The sequence below is a fragment of the Penicillium antarcticum genome, assembly GCF_028974205.1.
Source record: "Penicillium antarcticum strain IBT 31339 chromosome Unknown utg000002l_segment0_segment0, whole genome shotgun sequence".
In the NCBI taxonomy this organism is placed as follows: domain Eukaryota; kingdom Fungi; phylum Ascomycota; class Eurotiomycetes; order Eurotiales; family Aspergillaceae; genus Penicillium; species Penicillium antarcticum.
The window spans coordinates 1,756,792-1,781,004 of NW_026695300.1; the positions used below are offsets into that span (position 1 = coordinate 1,756,792).

The 24,213-nt window shown below is 48.1% G+C and overlaps 8 protein-coding genes across 8 annotated transcripts; 5 read left to right on the plus strand and 3 right to left on the minus strand.

Annotated features, from left to right (window-relative positions):
• Window positions 1-229: 229 nt before the first annotated feature.
• On the plus strand, window positions 230-6,452 carry N7508_001650 (tetratricopeptide repeat protein; the record flags this gene model as incomplete). Its single annotated transcript, XM_058459716.1, has 3 exons — window positions 230-673; window positions 724-5,760; window positions 5,820-6,452. 3 exons carry the CDS (start codon window positions 230-232, stop codon window positions 6,450-6,452), a joined length of 6,114 nt encoding a protein of 2,037 aa, XP_058323248.1.
• Window positions 6,453-7,066: 614 nt separating this feature from the next.
• On the plus strand, window positions 7,067-8,845 carry N7508_001651 (Zn(II)2Cys6 transcription factor; the record flags this gene model as incomplete). The annotated part of the gene is made up of 4 exons (XM_058459717.1): window positions 7,067-7,079; window positions 7,119-7,509; window positions 8,114-8,750; window positions 8,801-8,845. The coding sequence occupies 4 exons, from the start codon at window positions 7,067-7,069 to the stop codon at window positions 8,843-8,845; spliced, it is 1,086 nt and encodes a 361-aa protein (XP_058323249.1).
• A 195-nt stretch (window positions 8,846-9,040) lies between these two features.
• On the minus strand, window positions 9,041-9,958 carry N7508_001652 (NmrA/HSCARG family protein; the record flags this gene model as incomplete). The annotated part of the gene is made up of 1 exon (XM_058459718.1): window positions 9,041-9,958. One exon carries the CDS (start codon window positions 9,956-9,958, stop codon window positions 9,041-9,043), a length of 918 nt encoding a protein of 305 aa, XP_058323250.1.
• A 267-nt stretch (window positions 9,959-10,225) lies between these two features.
• On the plus strand, window positions 10,226-11,507 carry N7508_001653 (Zn(II)2Cys6 transcription factor domain-containing protein; the record flags this gene model as incomplete). Its single annotated transcript, XM_058459719.1, has 2 exons — window positions 10,226-10,769; window positions 10,828-11,507. 2 exons carry the CDS (start codon window positions 10,226-10,228, stop codon window positions 11,505-11,507), a joined length of 1,224 nt encoding a protein of 407 aa, XP_058323251.1.
• A 115-nt stretch (window positions 11,508-11,622) lies between these two features.
• N7508_001654 (GNAT family N-acetyltransferase) lies at window positions 11,623-12,348 on the minus strand (the record flags this gene model as incomplete). Its single annotated transcript, XM_058459720.1, has 1 exon — window positions 11,623-12,348. One exon carries the CDS (start codon window positions 12,346-12,348, stop codon window positions 11,623-11,625), a length of 726 nt encoding a protein of 241 aa, XP_058323252.1.
• Window positions 12,349-14,268: 1,920 nt separating this feature from the next.
• Window positions 14,269-15,067, plus strand: N7508_001655 (uncharacterized protein; the record flags this gene model as incomplete). Its single annotated transcript, XM_058459721.1, has 2 exons — window positions 14,269-14,422; window positions 14,463-15,067. 2 exons carry the CDS (start codon window positions 14,269-14,271, stop codon window positions 15,065-15,067), a joined length of 759 nt encoding a protein of 252 aa, XP_058323253.1.
• Window positions 15,068-15,605: 538 nt separating this feature from the next.
• On the minus strand, window positions 15,606-17,426 carry N7508_001656 (WD40 repeat domain-containing protein; the record flags this gene model as incomplete). Its single annotated transcript, XM_058459722.1, has 1 exon — window positions 15,606-17,426. The coding sequence occupies one exon, from the start codon at window positions 17,424-17,426 to the stop codon at window positions 15,606-15,608; it is 1,821 nt and encodes a 606-aa protein (XP_058323254.1).
• A 3,157-nt stretch (window positions 17,427-20,583) lies between these two features.
• Window positions 20,584-23,933, plus strand: N7508_001657 (tetratricopeptide repeat domain-containing protein; the record flags this gene model as incomplete). The annotated part of the gene is made up of 3 exons (XM_058459723.1): window positions 20,584-21,050; window positions 21,099-21,351; window positions 21,630-23,933. The coding sequence occupies 3 exons, from the start codon at window positions 20,584-20,586 to the stop codon at window positions 23,931-23,933; spliced, it is 3,024 nt and encodes a 1,007-aa protein (XP_058323255.1).
• Window positions 23,934-24,213: the final 280 nt, after the last annotated feature.

The following is a 24,213-nucleotide window of genomic DNA, read 5'->3' on the forward strand; positions in this document are numbered from 1 at the left end:
TCTACAGCCTCTGTCTTGTTTCTATATCATCTCTCCTTTCATAATTTGCATTAATCTTATACCTTCGTCTAATACGCCAGCACAGCCCTACCAGCAAATCGTTACGCAAACAAATTCCAACATAAAAATCAAAAAGCGTATACCCGTAAGTTATGATGCTGCATGGAGCCACCTGGAAATACACTGACCAATTGACTCAATGTATAGCAAACCATAACAGGATCTCAATATGGCCGCCCAGGTTGAGAGCGCCCCCGTTCCAGTTCCAGCCCCTACCAATGGCAATGGCGTTACTGATTTGATGAAGGCTCAATTCATCCCAATTAAGAATGGCCACGTAACTGTTACTCCCATTGACCAACCGGAGTCAAACCGTCTTGGCGTTTTGCGTGAGCTGAACTATCGAATGACGTCTCGCGTCTTTGCCAAGTTGGACGTCGAAGCTCGCTCCATACTGGAGAGTGTGAAAACGGCCGACGAGGTCTTCGATAGCATTGCCGTTGAACGTTTGCGTTACATGCCTCGAGATGGTAGCCAGCTTGACCGTGTGTTCAAATGGACTGCCTACCTCATTGCTCAATTGGATCAACTGTCTAAGGAGATCCAGCCTTTTGCCCTGTACTCCGAGGAGGCTGTTCAGTCTATGTGGGGATCTTGTCTAGTCTTGCTTTCGGTATGCTGTAATGTTTGTCTCGAGCTGGGGTAAAGACTGACGTTCAATAGCTTGGTCCCGATCAAATTGATCTGCTTTCTTATGTCTTCGGCGCTTTCCACAATTTGGCGCAGGATGTTTCCCGCCTGACAGCCCAATGGCGCTCTCAGGAATCGGTTACCGATGCCCAGAGTGAGGTCATTGCCGCGTATTCTGATCTCGTTGAGCTCATCTGTAATGTGAGCGTACACTATTACCGCAAGGCGCACAACTTCTCTCGGGCTGTCGATGTTTCGGATTTCCACGCTCGTTTCTCCCACCACATTCATTCCTTTCAGTCTCACCGTGCTTCCCTCATCGAGGTATTGTGGACCAGTAGCTCTGCTACTTTGGAACTTACTACAAACCCGGTGGTCAAAGTTCGGGAGATTCGCGAATTCCTTTCTTTCCACGACCGTGCTATTTCTGCCATCCTGGCTGCTCGCCAGCATCGTGCAGCTGAGTATACTTGCGAGTGGTTTGAGAGTCAATTGACTCATCAACAGACTCGCCGTCCAGGCCTGACTGTCATCAATGGTGGCATCGGTACTGGAAAGACCGTTCTATCTCAGTGGATTGTGGACAAGTTGCATTCCTCTCCTGATGGCGACGACACCGATGTTGTCTTGTACAGAGTCTACGATGATATCAGCGAGACTGCCGCTAGTACCAACGTTATCAAAGGCGTGCTGCTTCAACTCTTGGATCGTCGGGTCGGAGATGCTGCTTTCCTTGAGGCTCTTGACCGTGCCATCCGCATCGCGCGCTCTAGTACCTCAATCAAGGACATCGAAGAGTCTCTTTGGAACGCCGCCCTGATTGCCTCGAAGGGTCTCCATGACGTTATAGTCATCATTGATGGCCTGAGTGAGCTTTCGAGCCCTGCAGATTCTGTTCCTCGTGTGTTAAGCCATCTTTCTCGTCTTACTTCGCATAGCTCTGGTGTACGAGCTGTTGTGCTGTCACGACCTCTCCGCTGCTCCCTCCCTCAAGGAACGCACAACTTTACTATCGAGCCAGCTCATGTGCTTGGGGATATCAAGACTGTGATTTCGACTGACTTGGAGTCTACCAGTCCATTCAATGTGCTCAAACCCGATAATCGGGAAGAGATCCTTGAGACTATTGTCCAAAAGTCTCAGGGATCCTTCATTTGGGCGGCAGTGGTAGTCTCCAACCTCACGAGGCTGCGAACTCTACCTGACATCTTGTCGGCTGTACAGTCTACCCCTGTGTCTTTGAGCGAGGCGCTCAACAAGCTACTCGCCACCATCAATCTCCAAGATACAGAGACTCGCTCTCTGCTGGCTTGGACTCTGGCAGCTCACCGTCCCTTCCGTATCAGTGAGGTACACGCCTTGTTCGAGACTGACACCAAACGCATGGAGCCTGTGCACCACATCGGCGACACCACTAAAGATATTCTCAACGCCATTGGAAAATTTGTGACTGTTTATGACGGCTTTGTAAATTTCCGTCATCCCGCTTTACGCCAATACTTGATCTCTGTGGCTAGCGCGGTTACCGACTTCACCAACAAGGGCGGTTTCCCATTCCACTTGAAGGAAGCTCATTATGACCTTGTCACCCGCTGCCTGGCATATGTGAAATTCCACGTCCAGGACGATTTAGAGGTGTCTTCCGTTACTATCGGCCCGTCAACTCAGAACCACTTCTTCGATCGGTATGAGCTGCTGGAGTATACCGCACGTTACTGGCCTGCTCATTTCTCCTTGTCTCCCATGGTGGAAGGCAAGGATACTTACAAGCTTACTGCCACTTTCAAGCAATGCCTGCCTGACTCAATTCTGTTGGCCCTACTTGAGACTAGCACTCAGCAGGCTCAGTTCTCCTTGCACACAGCCGAAGAGTACTTGTCTCTGTCTGTTAAGCTTCGCCGCTTGCTATTCAAAGATGTCTCTCAGTCTTTGCTGCAGAGCCTCGTGCTTCATGGTCGGTTGACCCACAACCTTGGTCTTAAAGCAAGCGTGGAATATCTCTACGAAACTTGGGTTCTCAGCGAGAAACTTCTTGGCTCGCAGAGTAGTGTGGTCAAGGCTAACGCTGAGCTGTTCATGCAGTCAGTGATCAAAATTGACATTAAAGAGACCACCATTATCACGAAGAAGGAAACTGTACTCCGCTACCTGATTGAGCGCACCAAAGAAGAGAGAGGCGTGTCCCATGATCTGACTATCAAGTACACCCGCTCACTTATTCAGCTCTATATTGATGTTAAGAATATCGAAGCAGCTTCTAATTTCTGCAAGGAGCTGTATGAGTTAAGCGCAACACGCTACGGTCGCTTCTCTTCCGAGACACAAGAGACCACCGAAATCTTCTTTGAACAGCTGCAGTACTTCGGCAAGTCGGAGTTTGTGTCTGAAGTCATGCAGACCCGCCATGAGTACAACATTCAGCATTTAGAGGTTACTGATGAGCGTCGTATCACATCTACAGTCTCCAGCGTGGAAGCCTTCGAGCAGCGCGGTGAGATCAGCCGTGCTGAATCCAGTCTCTTTGAGCTCTGGCAGAGTCTTTCCTGTGTGGAGCAGACGTCAGAGTCGGTGATCAAGCAACAGGTCGATGTGACTCTGAAATACTCTGAATTCCTCACCAGGCACGGCCGCAAGGAGGAAGCTGAAAGTATCGTCAGTGGCATGTGGGTATCTCTGCAACAGCAGTCTTCTCGCTTTGAGAGCCTAAGTTCTACTATCGAGAAATTCACCTCCCATATCAAGACACAAAAGTGGTACTCTTTGGCCGAGTCAGCCCTCTCCTCTCTCTGGACTCAATACAAGTCTGAAAAACGCACCAGCAGTTCTTCCACTGTTGCCGTTGCTTCAGCTCTGAGCGAGATTGTTCAAGAGTCTATCACTACGACTCGCTCCAGCACATCCTTGAGCTCGTCTTCATTTACTACCGTTCAGACGCATCAACAGTTCGAGCTCTTGCGTGAGGTTTTCGAGACTGCTTCTCAGTCAACCTCGGTATCCAAGAAGTCTGTTGCTACTACTGTTCAGATGGCAGAGACCATTGCTGAGTCGTATGTTCAGCAAGGCAAGTACGAGAAGGCTATTGAAGTTCACCAGCGCTCAATGCAAAAGTTCTGGTCCGGTATTGAGAGCAAGACATCCGTTATCAAGCTCACCACTGAGACAACCCGCGTAGCTCGACAGGCCATAAGACTTGCCCAGGTCTACTTCAAGAACTTGCAGATTGAGAAGGCATCTACTGTCTACGAGAATACCTTCAAATCTGTCATCTCTTCGGTCTCTGTCAAAGATGAGCTGTTCACCAGTGTCATCAAGGATGCCATAACTTTCTATCAGACTACGTACCAGTTCTCCAAGGTTATATCTATGTACCAGGCGATTTACAACGTGCTGTCGACCCAAATTGGAAACACAAACGAGAAGACTATCCAAGCTCTCTACAGCTGGGGTGACCAGGCTATCAAGTATCATCATGAGGCAGAAGCAGAGAAAGCCTACTACGAGATCTACGTTGCCTTCGAGAAGAAGGAAACTCTCAATGTCCGATCCATCCGCGCCGCTCGTGCTCTCTGCACTATCTATGAGAGTAGCAAGCGCTGGAAGGATGCCCAGCAAGTTTATGAACTTCTGTGGAAATCCGTCACTCTAAAGGGCCAGGAGCTATCTATCGAAAGTGAGGAGATTGAGACGATCTACTCCCGCTACTCGTACTTGCTAGAGACACACGTGAAGGCGGATGTCACTGTGATCCACAGTCTCGCAACCAGCTATCGCGAAACCTGCTTGAAGATCTACGGCGAGTCCCATGTCTCCACTTACAAGGCGACGATGAGGCTGGCCGAGATCAGCCACTCCAGCGAGAAGTACCACAAGGAATCCCTCTCGCTGTACGAGTTTGCACTCAAGATGAGCTCAAAGTTTTCTTCCACTGTCGATAACCGCGAATTTTCCGAGTCGAGCACAACTACTACCACCTCAACTGTCAGTATCATCAAGCAGCGGCTTGCTAAGCTGTACTCAAGCAGCACCGAGACTGCTTCGAAGGCCGTCTCCCTCTATGAAGAAGACTATCATTTTTCTGTCAAGCAAGAGGGCTACGCGTCCCAGGCTAGTCTCACTGCTCTTGAACAGCTTGTGACATCCTACCACAAGCAGAACACCAAGACTTCGACCACAGAGGCTGTGAAGGCTTTGACCACGGCGACTACTTATATCTTTGAGCAAGAGACCGACTCTCAGCGTATGTACAAGTCTTCTCAGACAATCGCACAGATGTACAAGACCGTTGGCCACCAAGAGGCTGCATGGACTCTCCTGCAGACCCTTCGGTCTCGTCTAATCCGCGAGACTACCAGTATCGAGAAGACCACGATTTCCCGAAAGGTTGCAGTATTCATCGTCGCATTTGAGGAGTCGCTCTTCCAAAAGCGCACGTACACCGCGATCATGGCCGAGCTCGTCTCCGAGATCAATCTGTACGAGTCATTCTACACAGCCCGGAAGGAGAAGGAATTCCTCTCCATCTTCATAAGCGGTGTCCGCCTGCTGAACTTCCAGCGGACTCGCAATGCCACGGAGGAGCTTCAGAAAACCGATATCGAACTGTTCCGCCTGTTCACTGAGCATTTCTCCGTCAAGACCCAGTCTAGCAAGCTCAGCATCCAGGCTTTCTACCAGATTGCCATTACTGAGATTACCAAGCGCGAGTATGATGCTCATATCATTACCAGGACTGTCCGTGCTGTTCACCATGAGATTGAACAGGGCCAATTCCAGAAGGCATGTGAGCTTTCTAGCATCTTGCACAAGTTTATCCAGCAGGTTGATGGCTTCAGCACTCACAGTAACACCAAGGAGGGTATTTTGCTTACCAAGTACCTCCTCGGTCATGATGCCAAGAAATCTCCAGATGCTAAACTTAACAAGGCCATGTCCGAGCTCTCTCGTGTTGTGCTCCAGGATATCCTAATTGTGTACCGCGCCACTGGCGTCCGCTTCACTGATTTGGATGTGAGCGAGGTGAATGAGATCACTATTCTCTTGGGTGAACAGAAGAATTTTGAAGATCTTGAGGTAAGCAGATATCTTTGATTTCAGACGTTATCGCAACAGATACTAACATTGACATGTAGTACGTTCTCAGTGACCTCTGGTCCTCTCGTATCGTTCAAAAGACCTGGTCATCCGACACAATCATCTCCATCGGCCGACGCCTCGTCGAAGCCCGCTTCTCCTGCGGCCGCAAAGAACAAGCCATCCGCCTCTGCACAGACCTATGCTACAACATCGGCCGCGTATGGGGCCAGTTTGACCGCATCACCCTGGAACTCACAACCCTCTTGTCGGAGTTATACACGGCAACGGGTAACTATGCTGGTGCAATGGCCGTGCACGAGACATCCCTGCGCCAAGTAACGCACCCCCAGGCAGACGTTACATCCGCCGAGATGGGCGCATTTGCTGTCAAGCACACTGAATTGCTGAAGCGCGCTTACCAGCGGAACGGTGGCTGGGCCAAACAGTCGAGTCTCTACACTGATCTTCTTGGGAAGGTCAATGAGCAGTTGAAGGCCGAGAAAACTTGGTCGCAGTCTTCCGTTGAGAGTGTTGAGAAGTGGCAGCCTAAGGGTGCTGATAATTTGGGCTTGTGGCAGCCACCTACTAGCTATGGCTTTCTTAACTCTGGGAAGACAAACAAACACCAAAATCAGCTACGGAAGATTAGTACTGGAAAGGTGTTGACTTTGAGTCAGATTGCTGCTTGAAAGAAGATAAGGGGATGGTATATTAATAGGGATTGTATGGTGATTGATCGAGCGTTCTATTCTTGGTCTTATGGCTGATGGCTGATATTTGGTTTTTGAGCTGTATTTATGCGCGTTCTGCTCTTTTTTGCTACCTAATTGACAGATGCTGGTTCAATTTCGATCCACCGTAGAGAAAAGTCTACCGAGCGCGTCACCTACAGCATGATTTGATATATTTAAATACCCTTACGCTTTGTCCTGGCTGCTTTGGCCACCCCAGGGGGAAATTCAAAGATATGTACTATACCTTTCCCGACAAGTTCGGAAGTAGGATGTAGAGCTTTTAGACAAGGCTGACCACTTGCCGAGTTCCTGAAATTCCATAAATTAGGGCTTAGTGGACTTTGCCTGTTACATAATTTCTGTACTCGATCAGTTTAATGCATAACTTGACCCCAAGGAGCGCAACGCCTTGATTCAAGTCAATCTAGCATACATCAGAAATCGCCAAGTATAAATCTCATCACGTGGCCTCTCCCCATTCAACATCACCCAGCTACTTTCCTCTTTTACTTCACTCATATCTCAGGAACAATCAATTTCGCCAAACATCAGCTTCAAAAAACGTGGACATGCCTTCGAGAGGTTCGTGAAATGCTGATCCGGAAGAAAGCAATTTAACAGTATCAGGCCCGGCCTGTATAACATGCCGTGAAAAGTGTCGCAAATGCGACCGCACACAACCCAGCTGTCAGCGATGCATTTCCAAAGGCCTTGAATGCAAAGGATATCCCGAAAAATATCGCTTTGTGCGGTTGACCACCTGGGGAAAGTGGAAAGGTCGGGCATTTCCTACTGTGGGCCACAATATTCCTCAGACTCAAACTGCAGATAATCCTCCAAGCGTCAGTCAAGTACTTAACACCCACACAAGATCTTCTGCTACTTTAGTCGATCCGGATGTTGAATTTTTCTTTTCGAGCGCAGATCATCCGCTGTCACATCGAGGACGAACTGTGGAGTTGGATGATTTACTAATGCTAGAAAGAACAGAGCTTTTATTGTCGCATTGTGGGTAGACTTTCTTCAGTCCTCATTTGAACTATGCTCATTGAAATTCCTCCAGATGATCGGGAGATTTGTCCGCATCAGATTGCGCTCCCAACTGACGATGCAGACAATCCCTACAGACTCTATATCTTACCGCTAGCATATGAGAAAATTGGTTTACTTTACGCCGTTCTCGGGCTCACGGCATGCCATATTGGGATCAAGAAAGATGATGTTTACCTACGAGACACATTGGCAGTCGAGTATCAAGCCAGAGCTATTCGTTGCCTTGGAGAAACGCTCCAGAATGGTATTTCTGGGGAGTTGGAGGAAAACGAACGTGACGGAATCTTTGCTACCATTCAGATCCTATTGCTACAAGATGTCAGTCAATTGTTGGATTCATTCGAGTTGGAACTAGAGGATTAATCCGAGCGAAGATTTTCGAAACAGGAATCTCTACCCACGGGATTCACATTACTGGCGCTCTATCAATTTGCAACCAACTACGCCTATCTGACATCTTGACTGAGGGCCATGAACGGACCGTATTTTTCCTAGGTAATCTGGCATGGTGAGTCCTCACTTTCAGCCTCCCCCTCCCACCCAAAGACTAATACAGGATGTAGGCTGGACATAATCAGGTCCCTTGCAGACCCGCAAAAGCTGTGTTTCCCTCCCTCCCTCCGCGAAACAATCGCCAAATTAAGTGATCTTAAATTTGAGCAAGTAAACGGTTGTCCACGCGAGCTCTTCCTCATAATAGGAACTGTTATGGAGCATGCAAAAGCCCATGAAGCAGGCCATATGGACACACTTCAGTACGAGCGTTTTCTCAATGCCGCCCGGGATGAGCTCCACGCATGGCGTCTTTCGCCAGGCATATATCCAAGCGACCATTCACGCTGGCCGGCAGTCGCTGAGGCATTCCGACACGCTTGCATACTACACACATCCCGCTTGTTGGATGTGTACCAACCAGCTGAGGCGACAATGATACAAATATCTGTGACAGCCATCCTTGATGCTATTGCGGAAATTCCGCCTGGCTGTCATCTGATTGAGTTGCTAGTCATGCCTCTATTCATGGCTGGGACTGATGCTCTGTCTTCTTATGCTCGTCATTATGTCCTCCTGCGGTTCGATCATATCAAGGCTAGAGCAGGGTTTGGGCATCCGGCTCCGCTATCGCTACTTCAGTCAGTCTGGGATGCGCGTGGGAGCCAGATAAAGGATGATAATCGCAATGTTCCTTGGATGTCGTTTGTAAGTTCTTTTCATCTACTTGGGCGTTTCTTTGTCGCTGACTTTTCCAGACTCGCACGGAATCAGAGCACCAGCATGATTATCTAATCATTTAATCTGATTCATGGATCTTTTGTATGTTGAAAAATTGCGAATGGCCTTACAATCAGGACTGCATACTAAACTCATGAAAAGTCATCAGACTATTATCACTCAAACCAATATTCCAAAAAAAGCACAACGTGAGACTTCTGATATCTTCTTGCTTTTGAACAATCATTTCTTCGATCCTTCAAGGAGTCTTTTCCTTCTCATGGGTAACTTGTATCCACTCTTTCCTTTTCACGCATTAAGAACTGAGCAAAAGTCCCAAGAGGAAGACCCCAAGCCTTTACCTTCTCCATATCCACAAATGAGGACAGATCACGCATCATAAGCTGGCCTGCAACGAAAGGATTGGTAGCTTTCTGCTTATCAACTTCTTCCTCGGACATAAAGACCGCCTTGAAATCCCTTCCAGTGGCATGCGCCAAAGCTCGCATAATCTCCTCCGCTCCCATAAATTCTGACGCAATCTCGATCTCATGGTGATTGAACTTGACAGGCTCGAGGATTGCCGCGGCAGCGAATCGGCCAATATCATTCGGGTCGACCATAGGCAGCACTGTATCCGGTGCGAGAGCTGTTGTGAATACCCCCTTCTCTGCCAACCCGGGATACATTTGATTCATAGGGAACAGGAAGTTTGTCATGAAATTGCCTGGTCGAAGGATACTCCAGGCCTCAAATCCTGCGTTGTGGATTTCGTTTTCGATTGCTTGTTTGTTGAGCATCATTTTACCGATGATGTTGTTGGGATCCCAGTGTTTGTTGCGAGAGGGATCGTTGGCGGATACGCCGCTGGTGTAGATGACTTGATTGACGCCACATTCCTTGGCTATTTTGAGGAGCCGGCGGGCTTGATCAAGGCTCGTGTTGAGGTCTGTGAACGCAGGCATCAGGTTGAGGAAGAGGCTGGTGCAGTGGATCATGTTTTGTTTGACGGATTCTTCATTGTCGAAATCACCCTCGGTAATTGTCACACCTAGGCTTTGGAGGCGTTTTGCAGCAGGAGAATCAAGGGACCGGGTAATCGCGTGAACTTTGACGTTGTGTTTAAGTAGATGGTCGATGAGGGCACCGCCTTGAGTGCCAGTTGCACCACAGACGAAGACGGTTGGAACAGACATTTTGAGTAAACGAGAGTTTGATGCGAGAAGTATGAATCTTTGTAGAAACTTTTCGTTCCAGCGGACACTGCACCCCTTATATAGCACTTTAGTGACGTTCAATGAGTGTTTCTTTTTCTATAGATGCCGGAACTCCACTTACCCCGAGCGACGTCTGATTGGTCTGCCACAGCCACATTTGACTAGCGTGCGGAATTCCGCTGGCTGCGACCCACTGCAACATTTTCCTGTGACTTTTCTCTCAGTGTCAATTCCACCAATTTCGCCATGTTACAGAATACAGAGACCAAAGCTCCTCCGCGGCGCAAGTCCTGCGAGGCATGCAAAACAGCCAAGCGACGATGCGACTTGGCATTCCCAGCATGCTCGCGGTGCATGCAAAGAAATATCCAATGCACGTACCCCGGCAGACTGGCCCAGGATTGTCCCGAGATATTCAATGCCACTCCCATCATGAATAATTGTGAAACCTTCCACGATACTATGACTTCATATCCATCTGATGCCGATCTTATGGCGGCGATCGACATGGGTCTCCATCCGGTCGTGGTCCATTCGCCGTTCCGGTATATCACTATAGTCCATCCAGACCAAGGCGTCGATCTATATGAAAACTCTCCACCAATACATGAACTTGAACTGGCTCTGCGACGAACCAATCCACCAAAGCCGCTGTCTGACATATTTGCCAGTCGCATTCAATTTGCGGTTGATGTGCTCAAAGATATTCCCAGGATGATGGTTACTGAGACGCAGACCCCATGGTGTCATCGCCAGCTTTATAAGAATAATTTGCCAAAAGAAATGCAAGGTAAGTGCCACTACCATGATTGAGTGTCCACAAAGCCACATGGCTAACAACTTGCTAGATGCGTTTACCTGTTGTTCTCTCTACATTACAAAGAACGAAATCAACGCACCGGTGCTCATGTCAATATTTGACTCCCGAATTAATGACCTCCTATCATCACCACCACCTACAACACCCTTGGAGCTCCTCGCTCGAATCCACGCCCTTATCCTATACCTCATAATGCGACTATTCGACGGAGACACGAGATCACAGCCATCCTCACAGTGCCTATTTGATGCATTAGAAATTTCGGTCCAGTCTATACTGGGTTCCATTTACCTACCCCACCCATCGGAGCCCCTGGAATTACTCCCCTTATCAATGGACTCGGTAATGAATTTCTGGGATTCATGGATATTCCAGGAATCAGCTAGGCGCACCGTGATGATGGTTTTCTATTTTATTTCTATACATAATTTTGTACAAGGGAGACCGCACCCAATCTGTGATGGGAGGCTAGGACTTGAACTTGCGTGGTATCAATCTGCGCATTTGTGGAATGCGCAGAGTGCTTTTGATTTTGCTGTTGCTTGGACTGAGAATCTGCATTTCATTGTGTATAATGCGGACTTCTCGGGTCTGCTTCAGGACGCGAAGCCTGATGATGTCGATTTGTTCGGGAGGATGTTGATTGTTACGAAGCTTGGTATCGATGAGACTAAGGCTTGGTTCCATGCCCGTGGTGGTTCGCTGTGATCTTTGCTTCTATATATTCCTTGGTGTCACTCTGGTCAATAGACATTCCAAAGAATACGTCCCATCGGGGCGTGACAATTCCTATGTCATTTTGATGTGACATTCTACTTTTCATCTATCGAGCCATCGCTTTCTCAATTTTCTCTCTAGCACCATCCCTCCACATGTCCCACCCCAAACTGAAACTCAACGTATCCCTCCACAAATCATCAGAATCACTTCCAGGAGGAAGCTCCTTCCCATTTCCAACCTTCCCATTCACTTTGCCGTTCACAAATCGCATATGCCAAGGAATCATCCCAACCTGCACAAATCCCATCCTCTCAGCAAGTTTAACACTAGCGAAATTCTCCGAGTTCGCTGACCAATGAACTCTACACAATCCAAGTCCACCCTGCTCCGAAGAATTCAAAGCAAGCTGCAGAGCAAGTCCAACCGCGTGCGTTGCCACATGGGTCCGCTGGTACGGCGGTAGGATTACAATAAAGCCAATCTCTGCGCAAAGATTTGCAGATGAGGCATGGATGAAGCTAACCGTGCCTGCCAATTCACCCTCTGCATCATCCACAGCAGCAGGACGAGTCTTGTCAATAATTGCGAAGGCAAATGACTCAGGATTAGCGAATGAGAGGATGTTTCCTGGTGAGTTGTCATAGAAGCGAGCTTTGAGCTCCGCTGCGGAGCGTGGTGGTAGCATGGGCATGTGCGAGTATATCTCTGGATGGGGCGAGGATAGACGGAAGAAAGTTTCGCAATGCTGCTCTGGGTTGAAAGGCACGAGCTTGAGGCGGTCGTTTGAGACCCCGTGGATGGGGAAATGGAAATTTGAAGATGATGCCATTTTGGGATTCTTTGCTCGATATGCAATGGAGTTTTTTTTTTTGGAAAATTGAGACCAGTGGATGATTCGGTGAACAGTTCTTCTAGGAAGTTGACAAGATGCACGGGTTCCAAGGTTGCCCCGGTGCGTGAGTCACCCCACTTTACCGAGGCCCCAATATGTCAACGCTTGATGGCTACTTGTGAAGGTATACGACAGCTTTGTCTTATCACAATCGCCGAAAGTTTTAAGGTGTGCTTTTGATCAAAAGTATGAAGAACTGGCCGATATCCTGTAAGCACTGCTGTTCTTTATTCCATAAATATTTCACCGGGGGTTCCTGGAACTATTTAGTCATGAGACTATTCCAACGATAAGTTCTCCAAGTTTTCTCTGCTCTTTTTGTCTAGTTCTGAATACTTCCTCAAATGACCCAAAGTGGTACAGAGGTTTTTTTTGCATTTCTGTGCCCATCGCCATGTTCAAACCCACGACCTCATAGCGGCCTCTTCCACTCGGCGTCGTCATCAGCCCAGCCCCAAGAGGCTGAGACATATTCATACCAAATAGGATAGTATGCAGCATATTCGCAGTCGAGGACTCCGACCAATTTCCCATCTTTGACAACGATATTGCCCAACTTAAGATCACAATGGGTAAAAACGTATGGTTCACATTTAGGAAGTCGTTTTCTTTACATTCTCCAAGGCCCATTCCGGAAACGACTTGTGAGGTGGATTGTGGAGATTGAGGCTCAAGGCATCCCACAGTTCGCGGTTTGAGTGGAACGGCCTGTATGCCTTTCGGTCGGAAAAAGATAATACTGGGAACTATGAATTTTGACCGACGCCCTGTATAGACGTGGATGTGATAGCTCGCAACTGCGAGGCCGGGCGGATTGATTTCGCCGCTGGTAATCTACCATGCAGTCCTAACATGATCAACATATGCTAACCTTTTGTGACTACAGATCAAACTCCAGGCTCACCCCAGGGAAATCAAGCCTCGCCGCCTTTGTTGATATATTTGTACGCGCAGACTTGATTAATTACAGCAAAACTGTAATACATCCAAACGCTACGCTTTCACTCTAATAGCCCGGAAGGGCTGTGCCAGCTCATGGAAAGGCCAGCTGAAATATACGTGACATGTTCCATAAGCGCGAAGTAAGGCTATCAGCCGTACTCTAGTTACTGAAAAAAAAACCTTGCGTATAGCGACGCACTAAAAGGTGGCTGGCTGTAAATTTGGGCATGCACGGACATGGTTCCCTACTGATCATCGATCTTCAAGACTACTCGCGTTAGGCAGCTCCGCTTTATTGCATGTTGAATGTCACCACACAATAAAACAAAGGTAGCATTGAATCTATTGGCTGCAGATATAGTCACACTCCAAGTAATTTGTCGTGCAAACCACCGGCGGCCAGCCGCCTGCATGACTTCATTAACTCCCAGCCCCGTGCAAGATTTTTATACAATGCCAGCATTTGTAGCCCATTTTCCCCGTTGGTTTTTCTTTTCACTCTAGCTCTGGTAAAGCTTCATATACTGAAAGGTTGCAGACGACTCTATGGAGAACAACAAACCTCCACTCAAGGTGCTCGTTACAGGTGTAAGCGATGATTTAAGATAGCCACTCTTCGGCAGATGGCTTACTCTTTGCATAGGCAGCGGGATTTCTTGGATCCAACTTGGTTGATTTTCTCCTTGTGAAAGGCCACTCAGTAATTGGGCTAGACAATTTCCAAAGTGGCTCATCCAGAAACTTGGAGCATTTGAATAATCACACTCAGTTCGAATTCTTGAAGTAAATATCCACCACACACTACATACAGGGAAGATCTCTAAGGATAGCTAATGGCACCAATGGAAAACTTAGTCACAATATCTTTTCTTCCCTTCCAGATCTAGAAGGACTCGACCAAATCTACAATTTAGCATGTCCAGCAAGTCCCATTCACTATCAGAAAGACCCAATCTCGACTCTCGACGCCTGCTATCTCGGGACCCGGAATCTCCTAGAGATCGCAAGGTCAAAGAAAATCCGAATCCTTCATACAAGCACTTCCGGCAAGTGACCAAAACTATCTCTAGTCTCCGCTCCCGCTAACGAAAGTGATCACCAAATAATAGAAGTCTACGGTAACCCGTCTGTTCATCCACAGCCTGAGCACTACTGGGGAAATGTAAATTCATTTGGTCCACGAGCCTGCTACGACGAAGGAAAGCGCGTAGCTGAAGCTCTCTGCTATGCATACCGCGAACAACATGACGTTGACATCTGCATCGCGCGTATCTTCAATACATACGGGCCACGCATGGGTGCCAACGACGGACGAGTAGTGTCAAGCTTCATTGTATCCGCTTTAGCCGGAGAAGACCTCAAAGTCACAGGAGATGGTTCGGCTACACGGTCGTTCCAGTTCGTTACAGATTGTGTGGAGGGGCTTTATACACTAATGAACAGTGACTATAGCCAGGGGCCGGTGAATATCGGGAATGATGGGGAATTCACTATTGAGTGTCTTGCTGAGATTGTCATCGACCTTGTTTCGCACATGACGTGCAAACCTCGAGTATCGATTTCGCACCTTCCATCGCCTTTGGATGATCCCACGGTTCGTCGGCCGGATATTACTTTGGCGGGAGAGATTTTACATTGGAAACCAGTGGTTCAGCTAGAGGAGGGGCTGAGGAGAACCATTGCGTGGCATATCAATGAGAGTCGATCTGACTGAGTAGCTCATAGATTCCGAGTCATGCCTTCCTTGGTACTTTTATCTTGTAAATGTACCTCCGCTTCCAAGACTGTAAAACCTATGGAAGGCTCCGGTTTCTCGCGCTCAGCGGCGAATCGCAAGCTCATCAGTACAGGAATCAGCATTATGTAGCTATATCGACTACTTTGACTCGAGCTGCATGGCCCCGAAGCAGTGTTGAATCGCTCATGCTTTTGAAATAATCCTTCGGCACTATTATCGTGACACCTTGGAACCAGTACGTATAGCTACCTATATGAATGGCCTTTTCGGCCTTTTGGGATCGGCTCGTCGTTTCCAAAGCCAAATAAAATCATAGTCGCGAAGGAGAGAACTTCAATCGACTACTCACATTGGTCGGCAGCCGAATAGTCTACCGTGAAACTGTTTATGGGGACTATAGCGCGCTGTACTCGCATGAAAGACCCACATATATCGACTAGCTTGCTCAAGTCCCTATCTGAAGATTTTCATGGGAAAAGTCAGACTGAAAACTAATAGCGACTACGGATATCTACTATAGGCGAAATTCCATGAAAGAAATCCACCCTGACACATGACCAAGAGCAAGCATACTGTCTTTCATCGCTGAGCACGAAGGCCGAAATTCAACAGGAAGCCATAGAACATGCTCATCGTGCATAGTTACCCACTGCTCCTGGACTACAGAGATTCCTAAGCTTGATTTGGGTAAGCTAGACGTAGGATTCCCACCTTTAGGCTGAATATCAATGACATCTAGACTAGTGCTCAAGTATGAGCCGTCTTGGGAGAATTCGACGCCAGTAGCTAGGCCTTTGACAGAATGAGTCTGCATGAGGGCACCCGTCATGTTGTCCCAAAGCCGGACTGTCGTATCATTAGAACTGGAAGCCAGCAGCCGGCCATCGGGCGAGAATGCCACGGACCGAACGGAGCCTAAATGACCTTTGAGAGTCTGCTGCAAGGCTCCTGTTGTGATGTCCCAGAGTCGGACTGTCGTATCATTAGAACCGGATGCTAGAAGCCGGCCATCGGGAGAAAATGCCACCGACCGGACTGATCCTGAGTGACCCTCGAGAATCTGATGTTGAGCGCTTGTCGTGATGTCCCAAATGTGGATTGTCTTATCATGAGATCCAGACGATAGCGACCGACCGTCTGGCGAGAAAGCTATGGACCAGATCGAGCTCAAATGACCCTCTAGAATATGCTCTAGGGCACCTGTCGTGGTGTTCCAGAGCCGGATGGTCGTATCATTAGAAGCGGATGCTAGCAGCCGGCCATCTGGAGAGAACACCACCGACCTAACGGAGCCCACATGGCCCTCGAGAGTGTGTGTTGGAGCGCCTGTCATAGTGTCCCAGAGTAGGACAGTAGTATCATTCGAACAGGACGCTAGCAGACGGCTATCTGGAGAGAATGCCATCGACCAAACGCAGCTCGAGTGTCCCTTAAGGGTCTGCTGTAGGCCGCTCGGCGTGGTGTCCCAGAAACGGACCGTCTTATCATAGGAACAAGACACTAGCAGTCGACTGTCGGGTGAGAAAGTTACCGAGTTTACAGAGCCCGAATGGCCGTCGAGAGTCTGCTGCCGGGCGCCCGCCGTAGTATCCCAGAGCTGGACTGTTTCGTCATTTGAACCAGACGCTAGTAGCCGGCCATCCGGCGAGAAGAATACAGACTGAACCGAGTCTGAATGGCCCCTTAGGGTCTGCTGCAGGGCTCCTGTCGTAGTGTTCCAAACCCGAACGGTCTTATCGTACGAACCAGAAGCTAGCAGCCGGCCCTCGGGTGAAAAAGTAACTGACGCAGCCAAGCCGGAATACCCCTCGAGTGTCTGCTTCAGGGTGCCTTTCGTGCTGTCCCAGAGCCGTATCAGCTTATTAGAACTAGAAGCGAGTAGCCGGCCATCAGACGAGAAGACCACAGACTGAATCGCGTCTGGGTGGCCCTGAAGAATTTGATGCAGAGAATTCGTCGTAGCGTTCCAGAGTCGTACTGTCTTATCATTAGATCCAGAAGCTATTAGTCGCCCGTCAGGCGAAAATGCCACCGAGTTTATCGAGCCTGAATGGCCCCCGAAAATCTGCTGAAGGGCACCTGTCGGGATGTCCCAGAGACGTATTGTCTTATCATTAGATCCAGAGGCTAAATGAAAGCCATTTGGCGAACATACTACCGAGTTTACCGAGTCCGAATGGCCCTCGAGAGTCTGCTGTTGAACGCCTGTCGTGGTGTCCCATATTCGGATTATTTTGTCGGAACTAGACGCTAGCAGTCGACTATTGGGTGAGAAAGCCATCATCTGAACCGAAGTTGGATCACCTTTGAGAGTCTGCTGCAGAGCACCCGTCATGGTATCCCATAGCCGGACTGTCTTATCATGGGAAGAAGACGCTAGCAGCCGGCCATCGGGCGAAAAGGTCACCAACTGTACTGAATCTGAATGGCCCTCGAGGGCCTGCAATTCTGCGCTCCAGCTTTCTTCGACGCGTGGTGACCGGTATATCCACTTAGGGAGATCCTTTTGAAACTCTCTACGGATTACCGATTTCCGAGGTGCAAATATAAGTCCTGAGCAATACAGTTGAAGAGGCGCCTCATCGGCTATCTGTCGGTTTTTGAGAATGAACCGCTTCGCATCATGCAAAAACTCGGACACTGCGGACTGCTCGCTGTCCTAGGTCCATTAGGGTGAGTTTCACACAAGTGTTCGATGGACATACTGGTTGAATCGATTGGAGGAGATTGATAGTCCCCACCACTTCTGAAATGAGTCCTAGAAGGCTCATTGCCTCCATCCAGTGCAAAAATCTCTTTTGAAGAAACAAAAGAGCATCGTGTGCCACAACAACCAAATCTGTGCATTGTACTAGATGGTGTGCCCAGTAGCGACAGGCGTATTGCAATTCCGGGGAAATATAGCGATCGACAGTCCTGCGATCAACGTCTGCGCGTTTGGTACCATCACTTGGTAGCCTACATATATTTTTCCGTAGATTTTGACACATAAGGAGGCATTGCATGGCCAGAGTATGGTGTATATCTCGATGGTCAACCCAAAATCGAGTTTTATTGCGAGTTTCTGGATCAAGAAGAAAGTCCCGAAGCGAAAGATGAAAGAGCCGCACTGGCAACGCCTCATCATCTGGTACATTTAGAACTGAATGAAGTGGGCTCAGCCTAAGGTATATAAGCCTCTTTGGGAGGCCTATGAGCTTTGACAGTGAGCCGACCGAGAGTGGACTCTCTAGTAGTATGATTGCACCAATCACTTGCTGAAACTGTTGAACTAGTTGCTTGTTCTGTTTCTCGCTTTGTTCTTTCAAAAGCCGATCAAGCACAGGAAGGTATGTGCCATCTAATTGACATCTATCATTCCGATGTGCGAGGATCTCAGTGAGACTGTCCACTGGGTCCCAGTAAGGATCCTCAAATATGCGGCATATAGTAGCGGCGAAAATGAATAGCGGAACAGAGAATGTCACTAGGCTCTGGATATTCGTACTTCCAGGCCAGCCAGAAGGCAGGTCGCGCTCTTTTCTTATATCTGACAGTCGGTGATTTAAGAACAATGAAATATCGTGTTGGATCGCATCCTTAGCTGTCTCATGAAGTACCATGTCTCTATAGTCATCTTTTTCAAGCCTTGAGAATCCCAGGCGAATTGGCAAATCAGGCCGGCTAGTTAAGAAAACTCGGAGACGCAGAGCGCTTGATTTGTGTAGCTGCGGTAAAAGTTGGAGGATAAGTCGTATGTCGTTGTCCGCATCACACTCGTCCAATGCATCAATCACAATGATTACAGTCGGGGGCGGGAGACGGGATGTTGTTAAACTTAGGAGTGGTTGAAGGAGTAATCTGTCAAATTGTTCCTTCATTGCCTTCGCCGCAATCCCTGGGTCTTCCTGGATCGACTTTTCAATACTAGGGATCAGTTCGGGAATACTGCTTGCCAATTGCCTTGAGATTGTTGGGAAAAGCTTCATAGCATCCCCTCGGTCCCCTTCGTTTCGCTTGAAAAAGAAGCTTGCCCCAAGTGACCCAGTATGCTTGAACGACATTGCGACTGTCCGAGATATGGTGGATTTTCCTGTCCCGGCCATTCCATTCAACCAAAAGATACATCTTCCCTGCGGTGAAAAGGGCCACTTTTCAATTTGCTGGATAATATCCACCCTCGTGCCTGGAAGACATGAATCTTCATGCTGATTCATGTATGAGTCAAATGCAGCCCCGTGTACAACGGGTAGCTTTTCGTCGAGGCCTATGCGATGATTGGTACCATATAACCTGAGTGAAGTCTGTCGTAACTTACTTGAAGGAAGACGTATCTCAGCGGTGATCGGGCCATAACTATTTCCGACTTGTAAGCCGAAATTCAAGTCACCAAATGATACTGCAGGATCCATTATCCCAGCAGTAGAAGGTTACCCTGGCATGTAGGTGGGGAAAGCCGGACAAACGTCGCTTAAGTGACGGCGTGTCAGCCTTGCTATTCATCAGGTGACGTTCCGTCCAATATTCGGTGACCTTACACTGTGCGCTATAAGTCTTTTCCTCCTAGCGTTAGCATATGCATTGGCTCCATTCATACAATAGCGATTGGTGTCGCACTTCTAGCTCTTAATCGAATAGAGGCGTTGGTAAAGGCAAGATCTGCCAGTTACTTCTGGCGTTCTACTGTAGGCTCAGGCATACTTAAAATCCAAAGGTTGCTACTACCTCATTCTAGCGATCATACCAACTTCCATTTTATGAAGAAGAAATAGCGAAAGGAATGCGTCTTGAATTCCATCCACCTTACCGGCTTGTAATGAGCGATGACACAATCTATATAAGCCTGGTTGGAACCAAAGATGAGATTCAGGCACCGCCCAGCCAGGCCAATGCGCAACAAGGGTCGGCAGTAAGTGGAGCCGGTCGTGGAATTTGGTAGCCATAATGCCAACGTCGGTGCTGGAATGAGAGATTTTCACAGCAACGTCAATAGCGGCTGTTTCCAACTTATTGAGATCAATATTAAAGGTTTCAGCTATTTTGATGTCGCAAAACGGCCCGTAACGTTATATTCCGTTCCATGTTGCGAGCGTAGCGCGGTAATTAGCTTATGGAAAGTTAATGCCGCTCACATCTGACCTCGACATGTACAGAATTCCCCTGTATGGAAATGTAGATGCACGTAGCCTCATCAGTATACGGTTGAAAATCATGATAGGCTATCACAGATGTGACGCATGTAGCAGCTGCATGAATCACATGTGAGATCATGAAGGAAAAAGCGTACCAGGCACTGGTGATGAGAGGAGTTGAGGCTTGGCCCTTGGCATAGCAGGGGTCATTGAGACCAGTCATAGTCCCCCAAATAAAATGACACGACTGTCGCCACATACCATCGAAATTAAGAGCGCTTCATCAAACAATTCTCGAGACGCTTAATTTTCATCAAAGGTGATAGACTCAGCAGGTGACCTTATTCCCTGAGAGCAGTCTTCATCATCTTATTATAAGAGATGAATTCACCTTCCATATCGAAAGGAGCTACTGGACTCACAGATGTGTTGGGGCGCATCATCAAGTTTCTGAAAGATATCCAAAGCACAGTTGCATCTGCTCAGACAGAAGCTGGCAACTTGGCTGTGGAGGTGGAATCATTGAAGAACATAGTTGTTGCGGTTCAGGGGGCTTTTGAGAAGAACACCCCAGTGCGCGAGACCATATCGCATTCGATTGTTAGCCTCCTTGACCAGCTATGGAAGGATTGTAAACAAAACCTCGCTACATGCCAGCAAGCCGCGATGCAGCTTGAAGAGATTCTTCATGCCGTTTGGGGCGAAATCGGCCTTGATAGTACTGGAAAGCTGAATAGGCCAAGTAAAGTACTCGTCAGCCGCGACAAGCCTGGCGAGCTTCAGATGCTCCGTGATAACCTCTCCATTGAAAAGCAAAATCTGAAGGTTTTGCTTACTGGAATTGGCCTGTGAGTAGTCGACTTGCACAGCTCATGGCAAACGACTAATACTATTAGCTACGAACACAAAGCCTCTCAGGACACATTTGATCAAATATCTGCCGACATGCGCTCACTTAACAGGAAACTTGAAGCAGAGATTGTGACACTGGAGAGCCAATTGGAAATTGGTATTGAGTCTTACTTGGACAAATACTCACAAAAGCTGGCGACCATCGTCAGACTTAAACAGTTTCGAACTTCCGTTGATTCTGTGGCGAATTTTGTGTCTGTCATCAGGCCAAATGTATTTTTCAATATTCCTCAGCCTGTAAGCAATTTATATACAGGCCGTTCCCGGTATCTGGAAAGGCTTCGAGAGATGCTTTTGCCTACAGATTTTGATGGGGTAGTGCAAAGTCAGCAGCGCTTCGTCATCTACGGTATCAGTGGATCGGGAAAGAGTGAATTTTGCTATAAATTTGCGGAAGTCAATAGAGACCGGTAACTTGTTTTCCACCCCAAGACAGAAGCTTTAGTGTTCTGACTTGGAGAAGCTTTTGGGGGGTCTTTTGGATTGACGCTAGCTCTCATGAACGTATCAAACAGACCTATGCTGAAATCGCGACGCAAGTGAGGCTAGAGCCAAATCATCATGCTGCAATGCATTGGCTCTCTAGCTGCAAAGAGCGATGGCTTTTGATAATCGATAATGCTGATGATCTGAGCATCAAACTTGACGATTACTTCCCAGAAAGAGATCGAGGGAATATTCTCATCACCACCCGCAACCCAGCTCAAAAAGTATATGGTAACCTTGAGTGTGGCTTTTTTGACTTCGAGGGAATGGATAAAGAGGAAGCAACCTTTCTTCTCTTACGTTCAGCAATGTTACCAGAGCCATGGGACGCTGATACATTGGCATCAGCTACAAAGATAACCGAACAACTTGGACGCCTTGTAATTGCTATAATTCATGCCGGTGCCACAATTAGGAACGGCCTGTGTACGCTGAAGGATTACTTGGGTTTCTATGACAAGGACTGGGGTCGTATTCGCCGCACGCGGAGACCACATCACCCCAGTGAATATTACGAGAAGTACCTGAGCGCGTATGCTACGTTCGAGCTTGTCTATTGCAGTCTCGAACAGAGAAGAACAGAATCTTCGGAGGACGCGATTCAACTACTCAAGATGTTTTCTTTTCTTTACTTTAAAAAAATCCGGTTCGATATTTTGAGGAAAGCTATCACCAACCTCCAGATTGAGAAAGCTCAACAGGAAGAGGCAGATCAAGAGAAAAAGAGTCGGCCGTTGGCATGGAATCAGAGATACAATGACTTACGGCTCTCTATACTGGGCTTCATCGCGCATAACCGTGGCCCGCCTGCGTTGCCTTCCTTCATACGGGAAGGCCGAGAGTTAGGGGTTCTTGACGAGCCAAGGGTACGCTACGCGCTGAGTGAACTTATCCAAGTGTCTCTTATTACGCATCATGAAGCCAATGACAGCTATTCGATCCACCCTCTATTACACATATGGGTGCGGCAGAGGCCTGGTATGAGTACATCGGAACAGGCTGTCTGGTCACAGGCTGCAGCTACAACACTCGCTCACTCAATCCTTCTCCCGCCTCTTGGTGATAATGAAGCTGATGAGCTTTTCCGAAAGGATATCCTCCCACATGTCGATCATGTTCGGAGCTGCCAGGAAGTTGTGGAGCGCAAAATCTTGGAGAATAGGAAAAGTCGCTGGCCAAGACTTAATGACTGGCCCGGGACAGGATCAAGGTTCGGTCAAGCACAGGTAGTCCTCTACGTCAAGTTCAGTCTCGTGTATGCCCAGAATGGACGTTGGGAAGACGCCGAGGAGCTTCAGCTGGCAGCAAAAAGATATACAGAAAGCGTCCTTGGGCTAAATCATTCTGTCACTCGACGCATAACGCTAGCCTTGGTAGGCACATATTGGAATCAAGGCCGCGGAGACGAGGCAGCGAATCTACAAGATGCAGTTGCGAAGGCATCCATCGCCTCATTAGGACCTGACAACGCTGAAATGCTGATGACAATGGACCTCCTCGGTCGGACAAGATGGCAGCAAGGACGGTACACCGAAGCTAGGGTTCTTCACCAACAGGCTCTTGATGGCCTGATCAGGCTGCATGGCACGGCACATAAGGATACTCTAACCGCGATGTGTAGCCTCGGCCAAACGCTTGCCAAGTTGTACGACTTAGACGAAGCGAGCCGTTTCCTCCAGGAAGCTTTCGACGGTATGTGTGCCATACTCGGTCCCACGCATCTCAATACCTTGGCTGCGAAAGAATACTTGGCAATGGTCATCCTAAAAATAGGAGAGAAAAGTCAATTTCTCACCATCCTAGAGATGATGCAGCAGATTTTTGAATGCCGAACGAAAAAGCTCGGCAAGGAACACCCGCATACACTTCATGCGATGGTTAATTTGGCAAGAGTGAAGACTGCACTTGGTCAGCATAGTCAGGCAGAAGCTTTGGTGCGCCAGGGGCTGCAAATTGCGGACCGCAATCTCAGTAAAAATCACACCTGGACCCTGATGGGGAGAGGGATACTAGCGAACATTCTCACATGTGAATCAAAACTTTCCGAGGCAGAGGATATACTAGTGGACGTGATTGAACAGCAGCGGTATCTGTCATCTTATTGGGGTGACTTCCATCCTGATCGACTCCATGCAATGGCTGAACTTGCACATTGTTATAGGTTACAGAATAGATTTGACGAAGGCATTCGAATGTGCGACGAGACAATCGATGGGCTTCAAATGATCAGTATGAAGCAGCATCCCCTGGAAAGAAAGATCAAGGCGCAGAGGATTGAGATGATGGAAATGAAGCGTCGTGAGAAGGACCCTAGAAAACAACAGATAGAATAGTCCAGGGCTAGAGGCATGTCTGAGGTATTAATGCCTACTAAATACAAACTCCTTGTCATATCAGCTCTTATCGTATAGTAGGTGAGATGTCGGTTAGGACTAAGGGGTTCATCAAGAACTCGCAAAAGACAGCTTTTTATATTAAGTGGCCTGACCTGCGTAGAGTTGAACGCAATGGCTTACATGGTGTCGAGATCACGTGATCCAGGATAGACCTGAGAGTAGTTAGTTTGCTAGCTTGGAGAGCGGGACTTCTTCCCCTCTCCGTCCTTCTTCATCA